The sequence below is a fragment of the Nerophis ophidion genome, linkage group LG02, assembly GCF_033978795.1.
Source record: "Nerophis ophidion isolate RoL-2023_Sa linkage group LG02, RoL_Noph_v1.0, whole genome shotgun sequence".
Classification (NCBI taxonomy): Eukaryota; Metazoa; Chordata; class Actinopteri; order Syngnathiformes; family Syngnathidae; genus Nerophis; species Nerophis ophidion.
This window is the reverse complement of record NC_084612.1, coordinates 36,603,509-36,625,265: the sequence shown is the minus strand read 5'-3', so window position 1 is coordinate 36,625,265 and position 21,757 is coordinate 36,603,509. Positions and strand designations below refer to the sequence as shown.

The 21,757-nt window shown below is 41.2% G+C and overlaps 1 protein-coding gene across 2 annotated transcripts in view; it reads right to left on the bottom strand.

Annotated features, from left to right (window-relative positions):
* The window catches only part of galnt18b (UDP-N-acetyl-alpha-D-galactosamine:polypeptide N-acetylgalactosaminyltransferase 18b), a 294,528-nt gene that overhangs the window by 146,507 nt on the left and 126,264 nt on the right, over positions 1-21,757 (bottom strand). For both annotated transcript variants that reach the window (XM_061882872.1, XM_061882878.1), the window contains exon 2: positions 2,646-2,841. In XM_061882872.1, coding sequence (XP_061738856.1) covers positions 2,646-2,841 — 196 coding nt within the window. The remainder of the gene's footprint in view (positions 1-2,645; positions 2,842-21,757) is intronic.

Here is a 21,757-nt window from a genome sequence, read left to right as displayed (position 1 = left end):
CTTCGGCGCTACGTCACATCTATAAAATCCCGCCCGGTGATCCTGATTGGTTCATCATTTTTTGCTATCTTGAAGGAGTTTGCAACTGCACTCGAGCCCAAATCTTTGTGTGTAGCTCGGTGAACTACAAGGCTGTGGCGAGGTTCAGAAGCGTGTGCACACAAACAAAAGAAATTTCAGAGAAGCAACGAACATACGTACGTAGGTACGTCATTATGTCCTCGAAGCTGTATAACGCCGATAGGATGCCTTTAACACATCGGAAAGTTAGCGCTCCATAGGCATTTGTGGAAAGGTTGCAAACAGCCCCTTTGAGAAGTGAACTGCTAATACTGCCAGCACCTACTATGGAGCTGTAATGACAATCTACATTTAAACCCAGTTCCATTATAATATGTTTATCAGCTTGGTCAACCGTTTTTTGTTTTTTTGTGGCGTCCCACCCCAAAATAAATAAATTAATGTATCGGAAACACTGCAATTATAATAAACGTATAATTTGAGTATTTGAATAATTTGCAAAATGACAATTAAGTGTGTATTAAACCAGTGTTTTTCAACCTTTTTTGAGCCAAGGCACAGTTTTTGCGTTGAAAAAATCCGGAGGCACGCCACCAGCAAAAATCATTAAAAAATGACACTCGACAGTAAAAAGTCGTTGTCGCAATTGTTGGATACGACTTTAAACCGTAAACCAAGCATGCATCAATATAGCTCTTGTCTCAAAGTAGGTGTACTGTCACATCACGCTATGACTTATTTGGAGTTTTTTGCTGTTTTCCTGTGTGGAGTGTTTTATTTCTTGTCTTGCGCTCCTATTTTGGTGAATTTTTCTCTTTTTTTTGTATTTTGCTGTAGCAGTTTCATGTCTTTCTTTGAGCGATATTTCCCGCATCTACTTTATTTTAGCAATCCAAAATATTTCAATTGGGCAGCACGGTGGAACAGGGGTTAGTGTGTCTGCCTCACAATACGAAGGTCCTGAGTAGTCTTGAGTTCAAACCCGGGCTCTGGATCTTTCTGTGTGGAGTTTGCATGTTCTCCCCGTGACTGCGTGGGTTCCCTCCGGGTACTTCGGCTTCCTCCCACTTCCAAAGACATGCACCTGGGGATAGTTTGATTGGCAACACTAAATTGGCCCTAGTGTGTGAATGTTGTCTGTCTATCTGTGTTGGCCCTGTGATGAGGTGGCGACTTGTCCAGGTTGTACCCCGCCTTCCGCTCGATTGTAGCTGAGATAGGCTCCACGACCCCGAAGGGAATAAGCAGTAGAAGATGGATGGATGGATGGGAACATTTCAGTTGTTTTTATCCTTCTTTATGGGGACATCTTTGAATGTCATGTCATGATCTGACATTGTACATTGTGGACACCATCTTTGCTCCACAGTAAGTATTTGCTGTCGTCAAGCATTCTGTTTTACTTTGTAGCCAGTTTTGTTTTGTTTCGTTCTGCATAGCCTTCCCTAAGCTTCAAGGCCTTTTCTTAGGGACACTCACCTTTTGTTTATTTTTGGTTTAAGCATTAGACACCTTTTGACCTGCACACTGCTTCCTGCTGTTTTCAACATCTACAGAGCAATTAGCTACCAGTTGCCACCTACTGCATACTTGCAAACCTTGAGACTTACGATTTCGAGAGGTGGGGGGTAGGGGTGTGGTTAAGAGGTGAGGAGTATATTTACAGCTAGAAAAGTGCAGATTGGATTTTAACCTATTTAAAACATGACATCAAAAATATATATTTATTGTGAGAAATCATTAAGATTATCAGTGTTTCCACAAAGATAAATATAATTAATTATTAATAATAACATAGAGTTAAAGGTAAATTGAGCAAATTGGCTATTTCTGGCAATTTATTTAAGTGTGTATCAAACTGGTAGCCCTTCGCATTAATCAGTACCCAAGAAGTAGCTCTTGGTTCCAAAAAGGTTGGTGATCCCCTGCCGTAGATGTTACTGCCACTTTTGCATATACAGTAGATGGCAGTATTGTCCTGTTTAAAGTACATGGCAGTATTGTCCTGTTTAAGAGTGTCACAACATTGCTGTTTACGGCAGACGAACTGCTTTACGGTAGACGAAAAACGTGACTGCTGTTGTTGTGTGTTGTTACTGCGCTGGGAGGACGTTAATGAAACTGCCTAACAATAAACTCACATAAGAAACCAAGAACTCGCCCTCGATCATTCTACAGTTACAACGTCATTGGGCAGGCTCTCTGTTTATATTGTGGGAAAGCGGACATGAAAACAGGCTGTCGACACGTCACTCAGGTCCGCATGGAGCTGGAGAGAGCGTGGCCTCCAGCTCCGCCTGAATTTCGGGAGATTTTCGTGAGAACATTTTTCCCAGGAGATTTTCGGGAGAGGCCCTGAATTTTGGAAGTCTCCCGGAAAATCCGGGAGGGTTGGCAAGTATGACCTACTGATATGGAAGAGTATTACACGGTTACTCTGCCGCGCTCTAGACAGCACCGACACTCAACAAAAACACATAATTTGTAGACTATAATTACTTGTTTGCAAAAAATTTTTTGAACCCAAATAGGTGAAATTAGATAATATTCCACGGCACACCAGACTGTATCTCACAGTGGTTGAAAAACACTGTATTAAACAATATAGTCAAACTGCTTCTTACCCAGAAGGCCTGAGATCTGGTATTGGTCGGTCAAAAGGGAGACGGTCACTGAGGTAGCTGTTGTAGCCGTAGTACTGGAACATCTTGAGCGCCACCCGTCGATTGTCAGCGCTGAGCTCCTGACCCCAGTGAGCAAAAATAGAGGAGTCAGAGAAGGACGTGTCCGCCTGCTCATCTTCCCCCCGGCCTGGAGCCTCTGAGACACAAGGAGACAAACAACATAAACATTTTTCTTCACCGCCAATCTGTGCACATGGGGAATAGGTGAGGAATACAGTAATACATCCACTGTGATAAATGTCTTTCCCCTGTAATCAGATGAAGCACGGACAGGAGTTCATACTCTTGACGGCAAGCTTAAAGGCCCTTGAACAAAAGGTTTAACCTCTACAAGCAGCCGATGGTTTGCAGCTGGTCCCACACTTTGACTTCCAGAAACGAAGGAAATGCAATACTCCCAGCACGTACGTCTGATCGTTTTATGTGCGCGTCAACTTCACTTTGAGAAACTGTGGTGCTTCTACAGCTGGAACGTGAAGGGTTGGAAATGAGCACGACGTTGCTGCGCTAAGCCTGAGTTGCTTTAGGCCACATCCAACAAGTTTAAAAGTGATGTATAATGTCTTTCTAATGCATTTTTGTTTTCCATCACTGATGGGAGAGATGGCATGTTGCAATATACATGGCTGCCTCTTTCAATTTCAATATATTCTTGAGCATTAAAATTATAATACAATCAACCGTAAAGGTGACAATTTTCTCCTCCCTTGGCTGCTGACGTATTGTGGCTGTGTACTTTTGGTGTGTTTTTGTTTGTTATCATTGTTGTTATTCTCTTTTTGGACAATTATTCTACTTCCTTATTTCCTGTTTATGACTGGTTATTCTCTACTCTAACGCAGTTAGCTAGACATCAGTTAAAGTGAACAAATAATTTATTCTCTCACAGGAATGTAACAATAAGCTCCCGATGGTTAGTATTACCTGCAAAAACTGAAATCGAAGTAAAATTAAATATCTCATATAAGGGTGATATTTTTTTATTTTCTGTCTGATAAGATAATTCTTCTCGCTAAGCAGATTTTATGTTAGAGCGTTTTAGCGTTTTAATTGTTTTAAAATTTTTGATCCTAAATGATCTCAGTAAGATATTACAGCTTGTAGCTGAGATTTTATGACCTATATTGAGTAAAACATGCTTGAAACTTGAATATCAACTGATGCAAAGCTGTGTCATTAACACTCACAAGTATAAAACTGCTTATTTAAAGTACGAATTTCTTACTTCAAGCATAAAAAAAAAAAAAAATCATGATGCCGAGCGCATATCATTATGTCAAGATAATGGTACTAGCATTTACTTAATTTAAGATTACTTTTAAACATAATGAGCAAAAAGGTCTGTTTTCTTTCTACTAAGAAAAGTGCACTTGTCATTACTGAGAATATACTTATTTTAAGGTATTTTGGGGTTCATTGAGGTTAGCTAATTTTACTTGTTTTGGAAAGTCTTGACAAGCCGAATTTTCTTGTTCTATTGGCAGATAATTTTGCTCAGTTAAAATAAAATACCCCATCCATCCATCCATCCATCCATCATCTTCCGCTTATCCGAGGTCGGGTCGCGGGGGCAGCAGCCTAAGCAGGGAAGCCCAGACTTCCCTATCTCCAGCCACTTCGTCTAGCTCTTCCCGGGGGATCCCGAGGCGTTCCCAGGCCAGCCGGGAGACATAGTCTTCCCAACGTGTCCTGGGTCTTCCCCGTGGCCTCCTACCAGCTGGACGTGCCCTAAACACATCCCTAGGGAGGCGTTCGGGTGGCATCCTGACCAGATGCCCGAACCACTTCATCTGGCTCCTCTCGATGTGGAGGAGCAGCGGCTTTACGTTGAGCTCCTCCCGGATGGCAGAGCTTCTCACCCTATCTCTAAGGGAGAGCCCCGCCACCCGGCGGAGGAAACTCATTTCGGCCGCTTGTACCCGTGATCTTATCCTTTCGGTCATGACCCAAAGCTCATGACCATATGTGAGGATGGGAACGTAGATCGACCGGTAAATTGAGAGCTTTGCCTTCCGGCTCAGCTCCCTCTTCACCACAACGGATCGATACAACGTCCGCATTACTGAAGACGCCGCACCGATCCGCCTGTCGATCTCACGATCCACTCTTCCCCCACTCGTGAACAAGACTCCTAGGTATTTGAACTCCTCCACTTGGGGCAGGGTCTCCTCCCCAACCCGGAGATGGCATTCCACCCTTTTCCGGGCAAGAACCATGGACTCGGACTTGGAGGTGCTGATTCTCATTCCGGTCGCTTCACACTCGGCTGCGAACCGATCCAGTGAGAGCTGAAGATCCCGGCCAGATGAAGCCATCAGGACTACATCATCTGCAAAAAGCAGAGACCTAATCCCGTGGCCACCAAACCGGAACCCCTCAACGCCTAGGCTGCGCCTAGAAATTCTGTCCATAAAAGTTATGAACAGAATCGGTGACAAAGGACAGCCTTGGCGGAGTCCAACCCTCACTGGAAACGTGTCCGACTTACTGCCAGCAATGCGGACCAAGCTCTGACACTGATCATACAGGGAGCGGACTGCCACTATAAGACATTCCGATACCCCATACTCTCTGAGCACTCCCCACAGGACTTCCTGAGGGACATGGTCGAATGCCTTCTCCAAGTCCACAAAGCACATGTAGACTGGTTGGGCAAACTCCCATGCACCCTCAAGAACCCTGCCGAGAGTATAGAGCTGGTCCACAGTTCCACGACCAGGACGAAAACCACACTGTTCCTCCTGAATCCGAGGTTCGACTATCCGGCGAAGCCTCCTCTCCAGTACACCTGAATAAACCTTACCGGGAAGGCTGAGGAGTGTGATCCCACGATAGTTGGAACACACCCTCCGGTCCCCCTTCTTAAAGAGAGGGACCATCCATCCATCCATCCATTTTCTACCGCTTATTCCCTTTTGGGGTCGCGGGGGGCGCTGGCGCCTATCTCAGCTACAATCGGGCGGAAGGCGGGGTACACCCTGGACAAGTCGCCACCTCATCACAGGGCCAACACAGATAGACAGACAACATTCACACTCACATTCAAACACTAGGGCCAATTTAGTGTTGCCAATCAACCTATCCCCTGGTGCATGTCTTTGGAAGTGGGAGGAAGCCGGAGTACCCGGAGGGAACCCACGCATTCACGGGGAGGACATGCAAACTCCGCACAGAAAGATCCCGAGGCTGGATTTGAACCCAGGACTGCAGGACCTTCGTATTGTGAGGCAGACGCACTAACCCCTCTGCCACCGTGAAGCCCTAAGAGAGGGACCACCACCCCTAATACCCCTAATTTTTGTATTTTTTGTTTTTGTTTTGAACACTGACTTTTTGCAGTGCACACTTGGACCAGTGACACTGCTAATTTACTGGAGAAGCAAGTTAGCGCTATCTTGCTAGCTAGATCCATCTATCCATCCATTTTACTACCGCTTGTCCCTTTTGGGGTCGCTGGAGTCTATCTCAGCTGCATTCAGGCGGTATGCGAGGTACACCCTGGACAAGTCGCCACCTCATCGCAGGGCCAACACAGATAATCAGACAACATTCACACTCACATTCAAACACTAGGGCCAATTAAGTGTTGCCAATCAACCTATCCCCAGGTGCATGTTTTTGGAGGTGGGAGGAAGCCGGAGTAACCGCAGGGAACCCACGCAGAACATACAAACTCCAAACAGAAAGATTCAGAGCGCAGGATCGAACCCAGGACCTTCATATTATGAGGCAGACGCATTAACCCCTCTTGTGCCCTGCTAGCTAGATTACATGGTAAAATTAATACAAGCGACATTAACATATTTATTCATTAAGAAACAACATGCACCAATATAAACTTATAATAACAGATATCTTGTCATGATCCGTTGCCATGTTCTGTTTAGTTTTGGACTCCCTCAGTTCCTGTTTTGTGCACCCCTAGGTTTGTTTTAGTTACCATGGGTGTTGATTAGTTTCACCTGCCTCTGTTACTGTTCGGTACGCTCACCTGCTGCCGGGCACTAATCACTAGTCTGGCCTCCTTGTTTATTGTATGCAACAGTTAAGTTAGTTTATTCCAATTTCCTAGTTTTAGATTGCTGTGCTAAGTCTCGCTTTAGCTTCCCTTGCGATCGGCATACATCGCTTTTGTTTGTTACTTGTATGTTTGTATTTCATTGAATGATTTACGGACATTAAATCACATCCTACCTGCACACTTTGTCTGGAGTTTTCCGTATGCATCCTGGGAGAACGACCCCGCAGTAGCATGCGACCTGATTGTGACATTTCTGTTTGAGCAACTAAGTTATTGAGCTCTGCACATTGAACCCACAGGCTAATGTTAAAATCTCCTGTGTTCACGTTAGCATTAAAGCTAGTAAGATAGCCCAGTCAGTCAGTAAATGTATTAACTTTGTTTATCAATCATGGTTTTTATATCATTTTAATTTAAAACTGTAATACCAACATTTGGGTGTTTTAATACAGTTATTAATATTGTTTATCGTTGTATGTCTTTGTCACCAACTTGCATTATGAATTAAAACGTATTATCGTAGGCCAAATGTATATTGTTTCTCTATGGTTTACAGTATGTTGCGTAGCACAAATTTCCATCAACAGGTAACTCAGTTTTAAGTCTATAAAAACTAACAATTGCAAAAGAAGAAAAAGAAAAAGAGAACATTTTCCACACTTATGTTCATTGGTGGCTCCAGGACAGTTTATCTCCCGGGGCCGGGCGCAGGAAGTGTGTTTGACGGATTCATAGGGAGGCAGTTCTCATTTTTTCAATACAATCAGTTATGATACACAACATAGGCTTATTCAATGTAAAAGTAGTTTTAACTAAATTTGACCAAATAATATTCAACAAAATTATTATTAACATGTTTCACGTGCAAAGGTGAAACACGTTTGGATAAATATTTCATGTACCTGCTAATAACCACACAGTACATCCAAAATGCAACAAGTGTCTTTAGCCACATGCATAATTAATGGAAAAAGACAACTGTGCATTGGCAATATTGTTTTGGATCACAACATAATAACTTAAGAAATTATTAGTAGGAACATTTATGTTAGGCCTATTTGGCTACAAAGTGCACCCGCAGTGCGGTTGCCTGATTGGCCACAAAAAGATGGACTCAGCCTGGTGATAGGCTTAGCAAAGTTGGACACGCCGACACGATCGGCGGTCTTATTATCCATTGCTCAGTTCAGTTCAGTTTATTTCTGTAGCACATTCAAAAACAACCCCAGTTGGCCAAAGTGCTGTACACAAATAGGAAACAATTTGCAACAAAAAAAGGGGCACATAGTGTCACATTCACATGGTAACAAGGAAGGATGAATAAAATACAATAGTAAAATATATCTTAAAAGAAGTGCAAATCATATATCACCCAGAATACTAAAATGTAATAAATCAGAATACTAAAATGTAATAAATCAAAAGGGATAGAACAAGAAATAAAAACAACCAAGATCTCCTGCCAAACTGAATTTAAACGCCAAGGAGTAAAAATACTTTTTTAACCTAGATTTAAATTGGCTCAGAGACTGAGAGGAACGAATAGATATTTGGAAGGTTGTTCCACAGTCTGGGCCCTGCCACTGAGAAGGCTCTATATCCTCTTGTTTTTAGCCTAGTTTTTGGGACAGCCAGGAGGAGCTGGTCTGAAGACCTCAGGGTCCTGCTGGGACAATAATGCTGCAGAAGCTCAATAAAATAGGGCGGGGCTTCTTGGTGTAAGCATTTAAAAACAAGTAAAATTTTAAATGACGTCTAAAAGAACTTGGGAGCCAATGAAGGGAGGCCAGTACAGGGGTCATGTGCTCACGCTGTTTGGTTTTGGTTAAACGAGCAGCAGAATTCTGCAAGCCCTGCAGCCGCTGGAGAGATCGCTGATCCAGGCCTGCGTACTACGATTACAGTAATCCAGGCATGACGTCACAAATGCATGGATGGCCCTTTCAAAGTCAGCCTGTGGAAGATACTGTTTTATTTTTGCAAGGAGTCTTAGCTGAAATAAGCTAGATTTAATGACGGAGCTCATTTGTTTGTCCAGCTTAAGCAAGCCTGTCAAAAGTGACTCCAAGGCTCCTGGCTGATGTGCGGCAATATGAGGACAGAGGACCAATAGCACTGCCATGACCTTGCAGCGGGTTTGTTCGACCAAATACGATGACTTCTGATGTATTTTTAAGTATAAAAAAATTGCGTAGTAATGGCAACTTGGGTATTGCTTACTGTTCCAGGCAGATATATTTGAATATAATCTGCAAAACAGTGAAAAGAGACATTGTGCTTTTTAAAAACAGCACTCAGGGAAAGCATATATAAAGAAAAGAGAACAGGTTCTAAATTGAACCTTGGGGTACACCATATTTAAGGGCAGACTCAGAGGAAGAGTATTGGCCTAGTGTTTAGAGAAAAACCCCTGCTGGTCAAAAATGACTAGAACCATTTTAGAACTGTACCCCTCGTACCCACACAAGCCTCAAGGCGAGTTAAAGGAAAGCTGTGGTCTGCCGTATCAAAAGCAGCAGTCAAATCTACAAACCCCGTTTCCATGTGAGTTGGGAAATTGTGTTAGATGTAAATATAAACGGAATACAATGATTTGCAAATCCTTTTCAACCCATATTCAATTGAATATGCTACAAAGACAACATATTTTATGTTCAAACTTATAGACATTTTTTTTTTTGCAAATAATCATTAACTTTAGAATTTGATGCCAGCAACACGTGACAAAGAAGTTGGGAAAGGTGGCAATAAATACTGATAAAGTTGAGGAATGCTCGTCAAACACTTATTTGGAACATCCCACAGGTGCGCAGGCTAATTGGGAACAGGTGGGTGCCATGATAGGGTATAAAAACAGCTTCCCAAAAAATGCTCAGTCTTTCACAAGAAAGGATGGGGCGAGGTACACCCCTTTGTCCACAATGCATGAGCAAATAGTCAAACAGTTTAAGAACAACGTTTCTCAAAGTGCAATTGTAAAAAAATTAGGGATTTCAACCACTACGGTCAATAATATCATCAAAAGGTTCAGAGAATCTGGAGAACTCACTCCACGTAAGCGGCAGGGCCGGAAACCAACATTGAATGACCGTGACCTTCGATTTCTCAGACGGCACTGTATCAAAAACCGACATAAATTTCTAAAGGATATCACCACATGGGCTCAGGAACACTTCAGAAAACCACTGTCAGTAAATACAGTTTGTCGCTACATCTGTAAGTGCAAGTTAAAGCTCTGCTATGCAAAGCGAAATCCATTTATGAACAACATCCAGAAAAGCCGCTGGCTTCTCTGGGCCCGAGATCATCTAATATGGACTGATGCAAAATGGAAACGTGTTATGTGGACTCGTCAGACCAAATTTCAAATTGTTTTTGGAAATATTCAACATCGTGTCATGGAAGCGAACCATCCAGACTGTAATTGACGTAAAGTTCAACAGCCAGCATCTGTGATGGTATGGGGGTGCATTAGTGCCCAAGGCATGGGTAACTTATACATCTGTGAAGGCACCATTAATGCTGAAAGGTACATACAGGTTTTGAAGCAACGTATGCTGCCATCTAAGCGCCGTATTTTTCATAGGAGCCCTTGCTTATTTCAAGGCAATGCCAAGCCATATTCAGCACGTGTTACATCAAAGTGGCTTCGTAAAAAAAAACAGTGTGGGTACTTTCCTGGCCCGCCTGCAGCCTAGACCTGTCGCCCATCGAAAATGTGTGGCACATTATGAAGCGTCAAATACGACAGCGGACACCCTGGACTGTTGAACGACTGAAGCTCTACGTAAAACAAGAATGGGAAAGAATTCCACTTTCAAAGCTTCAACAATAAGTTTCCTAAGTTCCCAAACGTTTATTGAGTGTTGTTAAAAGAAGAGGTGATGTAACACAGTGGTGAACATGCCCTTTCCCAACTACTTTGGCACGTGTTGCAGCCATAAAATTCTAGGTTAATTATAATTTGCAAAAAAATTTAAAAAAAAGTTTATGAGTTTGAACATCAAATATCTTGATGCATTCAATTGAATATGGGTTGAAAAGGATTTGCAAATTATTGTATTCCCTTTATATTTACATTCAACACAATTTCCCAACTCATATGGAAACGGGGTTTGTAAAAGCACAAGAACTGCAGGTTAACCTGAGTCCACAGCTAAAAGCATGTCAATAAATACTCTTAAAAGGGCAATTTATGTGATATGTTGTGATTTAAAACCAGACTGAAAAATTTCCCCGATATAAATTGAGCTAAGATAAGAAAGAAGTTGATCATAAACAACCTTACATGGATTCAATTCTTTAAGATGTCAAAATCTTCTCTACGAGCTTTGGTAAAAATGACATATTTGAGATTGGTCTAAAATAAATAAAATATTGCGGTCAAGGTTATTCTTTTTCATTAGTGGCTGGACCACAGCATGTTTCAAGGAGGTTAAGAAACATCCACACCTCAGGGATATATTTCTACCACATATCGATAATCCGCTGACGTCACCAATGGGACATCACAAATGGGGCAAATTCCAAACGACGCCTCCAAAATAAGACTTCAAATTTATATTATGCAGATCCTCCATGCACAACAGTAGGCACCAATAGGTAAGAAAAGCTGGTTTACTATAACCAGGCCCTAAACCACTGGGGGGTCTAAACTGTGTCTGAATAGATTTCTGACAAGGCTATAGACCCCCATATCCAAATGTAGCGCCGTCCCTGAGTATGTCTTAAATAAATTCCTTTATAATAACCGTAGGCTGTTGTCACATTTGTCAGTTTTTGGGGTTTTTTTTTGTGTTTTTTTTATAATCAAGCATTGTTTAGTTTTGATTGCTACTTAAAAGGGCTGTTTGCAACTAGATCACACTTACATTTTTCAAAACAAAAAATAAGAAGACCACCATCTAGCTTACCAGCTATCTTAGCCATTAGTGGTTTAACAGAACACTAGTTTAAAAGTCGCCTACATTTTTCACAATTATTAAGTTTACGTAAACAATCCTTTTTCCGGGCCGGAAAATGTTATTGGTGTTTACGGCTGTAAATCTCACCCTGTCTTGTCAACACGTATACTTTGGAAAGTTAAGTGTCTGTGTAAATGTTGCTCACAGCCTTTCATTGTTGGCTGAGTTTTTTTTGATCAAATATGAAAAAAAATCCTTAAATCTGTGTAGTGGCAGGACACAAGGTTGAGGAAAACCCCATTAAATGTCGGTTGAAATCCTTATTGGTTCTGCTGTATTATTTTTTTTTTAAATTAAGCCTTCTAGTAGTGCAGCATGCAGACATGTAACAAGTGTGCATATTTGAGGCAGAAAAGAAAACTCTAATGCCTACCGAAGGCCTACTCAACTGGCGGTCCACGGTCTACATCCGGCCTGCCAAAGCTTTTCATTTGGCAACAGTGGGTTAAGTACAGTTCGTAGAAGAAGACAACTCATTCATCCATTCATCCTTCTCATTCATCATTTACCATGAATTGATTAACGTGGACCCCGACTTAAACAATTTGAAAAACTTATTCGGGTGTTACCATTTAGTGGTCAATTGTACGGAATATGTACTGAACTGTGCAATCTACTAATAAAAGTATCAATCAATCAATCAATCAAAATCCATTTTCTACCGCTTATTGCCTCCGGGGCCGCTGGAGCCTATTTTAGCTATGATCAGGCGGAGGGTGGGGTACACCCTGGACAAGTCGCCACCTAGTCACAGGGTCAACACAGATAGACAGACAACATTCACGCTCACATTCACACACTAGGGGCCATTTAGTGTTGCCAATCAACCTATCAACAGCAACATGCAAACTCCACAGACAGCTCCCGAGCTCATGATCGAACCCAGGACGTTCGTATTGTGAGGCACACGCACAAACCCCTGTTCCAACGTGCTGCCCCACTACTCATTCAACCCTAAGAAAAAAATCTAAATAAATCGCAAAATTCTGACTTTCAGCAGCTCAGTTAATCATTATCTGGCGGACCTTTTAAACGACGGACAAATTGATTCAGACAAGCAGCAACAATGGTAGAAATCGCAGTGTGTAACTTCATCACCAAACTTGGTCAAGCATTTGTAAGTAGATATAATTCGTACATAAATATATTTAGTTTGTTTTGTATTGAAATTGCTCACTTGGTGATGTCTTTTGTAGTCGTGGTCGTGTTGTTTTTTGTCCGAGAGTAACGGTCAAGCCTCGTTTAATACAAGTAGTGTTAAATTTGACCAGTAGAGCAGCTGTTCTCAAATGGGGGTACACGGACCCCTGGGGGTCCTTGAAGGTATGCCAAGGGGTACGTGAAATTCTTTTTTTAAATATTCTAAAAAGAGCAACAATTAAAAAATCCTTTATAAATATATTTATTGAATAATACTTCAACAAAATGATAAATGATAAATGGGTTGTACTTGTATAGCGCTTTTCTACCTTCAAGGTACTCAAAGCGCTTTGACACTACTTCCACATTTACCCATTCACACACACATTCACACACTGATGGAGGGAGCTGCCATGCAAGGCACCAACCAGCACCCATCAGGAGCAAGGGTGAAGTGTCTTGCTCAGGACACAACGGACGTGACGAGGTTGGTACTAGGTGGGATTTGAACCAGTGACCCTCGGGTTGCGCCCGGCCACTCTCCCACTGCGCCACGCCGTGGGAGAGTGACGCAAAATATGAATGTAAGTTCATAAACTGTGAAAAGAAATGCAACAATGCAATATTCAGTATTGGACATAAATATTGATGTTGAAGATTTATTTTTTTTGTGAAGAAATGTTTAGAATGAAGTTGATGAATCCAGATAGATCTCTATTACAATCCCCAAAGAGGGCACTTTAAGTTGATGATTACTTTTATGTGTAGAAATCTTTATTTATAATTGAATCACTTGTTTATTTTTCAACAAGTTTTTAGTTATTTCTATATCTTTTTTTTCCAAATAGTTCAAGAAAGACCACTACAAATGAGCAATATATTGCACTGTTATACAATGTAATAAATCAGAAACTGATTACATAGGGCTGTATTTTACTTCTTTATACCTTTTTTAAAAAAAAAATGCTATGCTCTGGTTAGGGGGTACTTGAGTTAAAAAAATGTTCACAGGGGGTACATCACTGAAAAAAGGTTGAGAACCACTGCTGTAGAGGACGACGACGCGACAATTGATAAGTCACACACAATGGGCCCCATTTAGCAATAAGTTTCTAACTTTTCCTCCTATCTTTCTTCCTAAGTGATTTCCTAAGAGGAGTCTATTCTAATTCATGACGTTGAATTGCGACTTTAACTTTTAAATGGCCAAATTGTTCCCACCTGCTGTTTTTAAGTTGCAGAATGCCAAATGGTTAGCGTGTGCATGTCTATAATAATTTGCATTTAAACACGCCCTTGTTTCCCCAATATGCATATGTTAACTCCCTTAATTCTGCAATTTGCAAAGGTAAACACCCTTTATTCCCCATGTATAGGCACATTTCCGGAGGAAAAGCCAAACATAAAAACACACGGAGTAAACACAAACAGATTACAGAAGAGAAATTCGTATTATCCCGCGGGGGAAATACATAATGTCAAAATGTAAGTTCAAGAAACGGGGGACAGCTGAGGTAGCCTTAAGTGTTCAAATAAATATTCGTCACTTCGGGCAAATAGGTCTGCATGGTCGTGAAATATGCGCTCCCCCATCAGGGCACGATCTGCAACATCTTGCAGTAAAAGCAAAAGCATTGCAATTATGTGAGTTGAGTCTTTTAAAGAGTCACCAATCACTAAATCAACGCCACGGTTACTGATTATTGTGTGTGTGTGCGTGCATGTGTGTGCACATGGTTTATTCAAATGTCTATATATTGCTCATTATGCTATACAGTGTGTTTGTCTGTCTTATCTATATCTATCTTTATCGATATATATTTATATATATGTGTGTGTATATATATATATATATATATATATATATATATATATATATATATATATATGTCTTGATTGGATTATCCAGAGAATAGTGCTCGATACCGTGGTAGAGCGCAATATGTAGGTGTGGGAAAATCACAAGACTACTTCATCTCTACAGAACTGTTTCATGAGGGGTTTTCTCAATCTTTAGGAGATTTTAATGGAAGCATTCACATACAATGGTTTATATAGGGCACAGAGTGGGTGGGTACAGGCAGGCGTAGGGTGTGGTGATTGGCTCATGTGTTACCTAGGAGGTGTTTCCGTCTGTGGCGGCATGTTGAAATTATTTCACTGCGCTTGTTGAGGGATGATAGATCTGGATGATATATAATAAACAGTTTCTCTTTTAAGCATAGGTTGCATCGTTTATTACCACTGTTGTAAGGTGTTCTGGATGCAAGAATTTGCCATGTTATTGAATATTCAACATTATTGTCTTTGAGGTTCCAAATGTGTTTGCTGAGTTCTGTAGAATTCCGCAAAGTCTGGTTTCTAAAAGAGGCGTTGTGATTATTCGATCTTGTTTTGAACGCCCCTTCGGTTAATCCTACGTACGTGTCGGATGTGTTAATGTCCTTGCGTATTACCTTTGCTTGGTAAACGACTGATGTCTGTAAGCACCCTCCGTTGAGAGGGCAATCAGGTTTCTTGCGACAGTTACATTCCTTATTGGTTTCAGAGTCGTTTAGTCTGGGGGTAGGCAGTTCTTTTGCAATTGCTTTGTTGTGGTTTGAAATGATTTGTTGTATGTTATTCATACAGCTGTAGCTCAATTTAATGTTGTTCTTGTTGAATACTTTTTTTAGGGTGTGGCCTTTGGGGAAGTGTTTGTCGATCAGAGTGAGGAACTTGCGGCCGATGTTGGTTGAGACGTTTTGGCTGAATGGCGTATTGTACCAGATGATGTTGTTTCGTTTTCTGCTCTTTTTTGGTTGGTTTCCTGGAGTGGGTTCATAGGTGAGGGTGAAGTTGTATCCGCTTTCATCAAGTGCTATCAATGCTGTCATCTAGCAAAGCTGAATTTGACCAAGCAACCCCCCCCGTACCAGAAAGCACTTGATGAAAGCGGATACAACTTCACCCTCACCTATGAACCCACTCCAGGAAACCACCCAAAAAAGAGCAGAAAACGAAACAACATCATCTGGTACAATACGCCATTCAGCCAAAACGTCTCAACCAACATCGGCCGCAAGTTCCTCACTCTGATCGACAAACACTTCCCCAAAGGCAACACCCTAAGAAAAGTATTCAACAAGAACAACATTAAATTGAGCTACAGCTGTATGAATAACATACAACAAATCATTTCAAACCACAACAAAGCAATTGCAAAAGGACTGCCTACCCCCAGACTAAACGACTCTGAAACCAATAAGGAATGTAACTGTCGCAAGAAACCTGATTGCCCTCTCAACGGAGGGTGCTTACAGACATCAGTCGTTTACCAAGCAAAGGTAATACGCAAGGACATTAACACATCCGACACGTACGTAGGATTAACCGAAGGAGCGTTCAAAACAAGATGGAATAATCACAACGCCTCCTTTAGAAACCAGACTTTGCGGAATTCTACAGAACTCAGCAAACACATTTGGAACCTCAAAGACAATAATGGTGAATATTCAATAACATGGCAAATTCTTGCATCCAGAACACCTTACAACAGTGGTAATAAAAGATGCAACCTATGCTTAAAAGAGAAACTGTTTATTATATATCCTCCAGATCTATCGTCCCTCAACAAGCGCAGTGAAATCATTTCAACATGCTGCCACAGACGGAAACACCTCCTAGGTAACACATGAGCCAATCACCACACCCTACGCCTGCCTGTACCCACCCACTCTGTGCCCAATATAAACCATTGTATGTGAATGCTTCCATTAAAATCTCCTGATGATTGAGGGAACCCCTCATGAAACAGTTCTGTAGAGATGAAGTAGTCGTGTGTTTTTCCCACACCTACATATATATATATATATATATATATATATATATATATATCCATCCCTCTATCCATCCATTTCCTACCGCTTATTCCCTTTTGGGGTCGCGGGGGGCGCTGGCGCCTATCTCAGCTACAATCGGGCGGAAGGTGGTGTACACCCTGGACAAGTCGCCACCCCATCGCAGGGCCAACACAGATAGACAGACAACATTCACACTCACATTCACACACTAGGGCCAATTTAGTGTTGCCAATCAACCTATCTCCAGGTTGATTGGGGATAGGTGGGTTGAGTGGGTCTATTCAACATTAGACAATAGAAGTAAGGGAACAAGACAACATTGGTGAATACAGAAATCTCCTTACAAACGTCGTGAGTGGGCCTAAGATCAAAATGTGTTCTTAAGAACAGTTGCTGAATTGGGCCCATTGTTTGGTGTGTGAACGTTGTGTAATTACTATATGTGTAAACATTTGTAGTTCATTGTGTGAATATATTAACATTAAACCTTCTATTTTATTTATGTAAAATACACAATGCACGTTATTTTTTTGTTTATATTTCCAGTCTTACAAACCTAAACGAAGGAAGAAGTGTAAAGAAATAAAACTGAGGAAGGAAAATAACTCAAAAGAAAAAACATCAATCCTCAACAAAAACAATAGCTTATTTTTGTTCATGCTTTTAACCATCTTTAAACGCTGGAAACGAGTAGTGAGGGCAGAATATTGAATTTCTTGACAGTGCAGTTTGAAAACCGATGTATTTACCTTGCAATTACGTAAACACAGTCTCAAAGGAATATAACCTGCGGAGGCACTTCCTGACAAAACAGCCACATTTCCATGCCTTGCCACTGATCCCTTAGGATCTTGAAACTGTAGCCCTCTTCATTATGTAATTAAATAGCCCTGGCTTACCGCTTGTGGCGCATGCAGATAGACACCATCTTTGCAAAATGTTGGCAGCATCTGTTCAAGATACAAGACAACCTCCGAAAGCTTTAAAATGTACCTCACCAGTGTTTAACAGTCAGGACGCTAACCTGAAGGCAAATGGTTTGGAATGCCAATAAAAGAAGGGAAACATCACACACGTATTGGTCAATCCCTGCGATTTGTCATTTACATCAGACATCAATTGTATCAAAGTAGAAAAAAGTGTGTGACTAATTCGTTTAGAAAATTAATAACCGCTTATCATTTTCTGTTCCAACAAATGGAAAAGGGAGAGAAGATGAGCTCCTTGTCGGAGATAATGTTATATTGTTCATTTAAATGTTCAGATAAGAAAGGACATGAAATAAAATGAAAAGTCCTTCTGGCATCATCTGTTAATCCCTGTGGTTTATTGAGTGTATTAAAGAGCAATTTCATGACAAAACTTGAGCAGTCGACACTACTGCTGACAGATTGGGGTTAAGCTGCAGGAATAAGTCACCACTTGACAGACGTAATAAACATCTTCTAACAGCAGGTGGAAGTGATTTCTTCCTTCATTTCTCATCTTTTGGCTTATGAATGATCATAATCGTCTTAACGCTGTGTGACAAAGGCTTCCAATGCCCCACAGAGTTTACGTGCAAATTACCAACACAACTTCAAGGTCGTGGTGACATGGTACACAAATGAAATAGTTACATAACTTGTTTGTGTGTCTACTTGTCTTGTTTGTGCACGTGTATCAGGAAGATTGAAAGTTTATTATTCATGAGCGGAGTGTTTAACATACAAGTGGCAACTTTGTCAGTTCAGTTACAATTTGCTGGGACCGAGGGAAAACAACACCAAAACTGCGCCTGATAGTGATGCAGTAGGAATAAATAATCGTATGCTACATTATTCATGTACAGGTATTTATTTTAATACCTATCCCAAACAACAGTATGAAATATGACTTTGGGCCTCCCTTCAGAGAAAACAAACAGGCCGGGACCTCCCCTATACGCTTGTTCTTCACAACCCCGTGTTTCCTTTCTTAACATACCTGAAGACATCCATGCTGTTTTTCTTTATTTTTATAAAGTCGCTCCACCTTTTCCAATGTCTTTTGGAACCCTCCCATTAGAGGCCCTCATCATACTTTGAAAATGACTGGTGTACTGTGATAGTGTCATTATCTGTGGTCTGGATCATGTTTTTTGTTATTTTCTGTTAGTTTTGGACTCTTTTAGCTCCCTTGTTTAGTTACCATGGCGACTCATTAGTTTCGCCTGCTGCAGGTGTTCGGACACACACCTGCTCTAATTATGAGACTATTTTTTAAGCCTGTTTTTGCCAGCTAGTCGGCCTGGTGACATTGCTCTTTTCATGCTTGTTTCATGCCATTGCTTCATTGATGCCGCAGAAAGTTTTGTTCGTTCTATTCCATAAATCGTTTAGTTGTTTTTTATCTCCATAGTTCAGTCTAAGTGTTTGCGTATGTTTCCTGCGTTAAGTTTCATGTTATGCAGTCGGCACGTTTTCCTTTTGTTTTATTTCCTGTCTTTTGTCCAGTGTGGTTAGAGTAATAATAAATATGTTCCTACCTGCTACCTTTGTCCGGAAAAGCCCGTTTGCATCCCGGAAGAACAAACTTCGCAGCAAGCTGCGAAAACCCCCGCGTTATGACGCATCTGATCATCAACTAAAAGAGTCCAAAGCTAACAGATAAGAACAAAAAACAAGATCTAGACCACAGATCATGACAGATAGCTGAGACTTTAGTTTACAATTCTCTCTCACTACATCACACTTCAAATATTGCGACGTCACTACATCTCATATTTAAAAAAACATTTTTTAAAAGCATATTCTATAAATTTGTAATATTTATTTATTATTCTATATATTGAGTGTTAAATTAAATTGTATTCATGTGTTACATGTATTTGTCTTATTGACTATTACTGCATTACGTTTGATAAAGATATTGACCAAGCAGTTTATGGATTAAGGGTACATATATATCACTATATATTATTTGGTATAATAAATAATAATGCAAAGGCTCCCAATTTGGCTGCCGATGTATGCGGTAACTAGTTGTGCATTTCTGGTTGTATTATTTTCTCAAATCTATATGAATCTACTCCAGGTCTATATCCGGCCCGCCAAAGCTTTTCATTTTGCTCCCCGAACATCCCTTGATGATACCATTAAAACAAGGGTTGATTACGTATGCAGTACTCCCACCACCCTGCAGAGGTCAACAGTGAGGCATGTGTCTCACAGTGAAGCAGCAGTGGGGTGAGTAGAAGAAGACTACTCAATCAACCCTGTAAAAAAATATAAATAAATTGCAAAATTTTAACTTTTAACAACAACTGACCAACAAAGTATGAATGTTCTACCCTGAGCAAAAGCTCACATCATTTTTTTTTGGCGGACTGTTTTTAATTTTAAATGTTTACCTTTGCGCTAGCATCAAGAGATTTGACCGATTCCCTATCTTCGAGAAGGCAAACTTGCCAAGCATGGCTTGATCTACTTGAATTTTTTAAAATCTAAATTGATCAATCGGTTTAGATTAGATTAGATAGTACTTTATCCATTCTGTCAGGAGAGTTCCTTCAGGAAAATTACAATTTTCAGCACAATCCCATTCAAGATCAGACAAACATTACAGGGAGACAGAACAGGATCGCTGACGGGTCTGCCGGCTTCCAGCGCCCCTTACAAAAAAAAATGAGATACAGGTAAACAGGGGGGGGGGAATAGAAGATTAAAATGAAATAAAAAAAAATCGGTCTTAGCCTGGGCCTTGGAGAGGGGGTGCAGACTGAGGCCAAGGGGGAAAAAAAACAACAAAAAAAACAACTCATAGCCATAGTACACATCCCTCTTCCATGTATGTAAGAGGGAAACATCAAACATCAAAGAACACAGAGGACATTAAAGACATTAAAGCAGCAGATACAAGCAGACACTTCTACATACAGCTATGAATAAAAAGTAAAAGAAACATATCCACTGTGGTGGCCTCTGCGGTGATCCACGCCATCGTCCGCTGGGGAGGAGGGAGCATGGACAGAGACAGAAGCAGACCCAACAAAGAAACCAAGACAGCTGACTCCACTCTCGGCCAGTGTCCAGTCCGCATGGATGAGCGAGGATACGTCCAAGGTACTGAGGTGTCCGACACCTGCTCACCCAGTCAAGACACCGCGGAGCCTCTTCGTCCCAGCGCTCAGTGCCAGCTCCGCAGCCCATTCCCCTCATCCGCATCTCCTCCAGTCCCTCCAAACGGACTCCGGTGTGGAAGAGACCCAGCAGCTGGTCTCCATGGCCAAAAGGCTCCCGGGAGGCAGATCCAGAAGTCCACAAAAAAAAGCACCACAGAGGTCACAAAAGTGGCACCCCTTGCCACACAGTCCCAAAGGGTCCCGGACCAAAATGCAAAAAATATAATAACACATGAAAACAAGAGGGAAACACAAAAGGATGATACAAGAGCACAGAGCTCCTGCCTATAGCAGCCACTACAGCAGCGCCATCTTGGAAAATCGTCACACCCCTAGTACAAACCATTAGAATATGCTAGGATGTTTTGTTCAAAGTAGTTGAAATATATGAATAGACAAAAACTAGCTCAACAAAGCTGTTGTTTGCTTAAATTTCTATGTCTCCCGGCCCCTTCTGAAATTGATGTCTCTGATATGAGGAAGGTACATAGTGCAATTCTCTTATATGGCTGTTATTAGTGCCCCCTTCTTTAATATATCACAGTAAGTCTTAAATGGTTTATGAGGACAAAGACGAAAAACCATGACCGAGTATGCATCCACCTCATTAAGGCAGTTTGATGCAACAGAAGGGAAGTATCTAATAGAATGAAATCAAACTTTATTTGTGCAGCACTTTTCATTGACATGCAATTTACAAACAATGTGCTTTACTCAAAAAAAAAAAGAAAAATTAAAGCTGCAAGCAGCGATGGACGGGACTGATTGGACTGCTGACCCCGCGACCTAAGCCCGGATAAGCGGTGGTTCAATCTCTCTCCTGTGCTTATTTGTAGCTGAAACAACAAACGGCCTCAGAGGAGATGTTTGAAAAAAGGCAAGTTTTTTTTAGCCATCTTTTGTATTTAAGGGGGGATTGCAAACTTCCTGTTGATTTTAGCTGG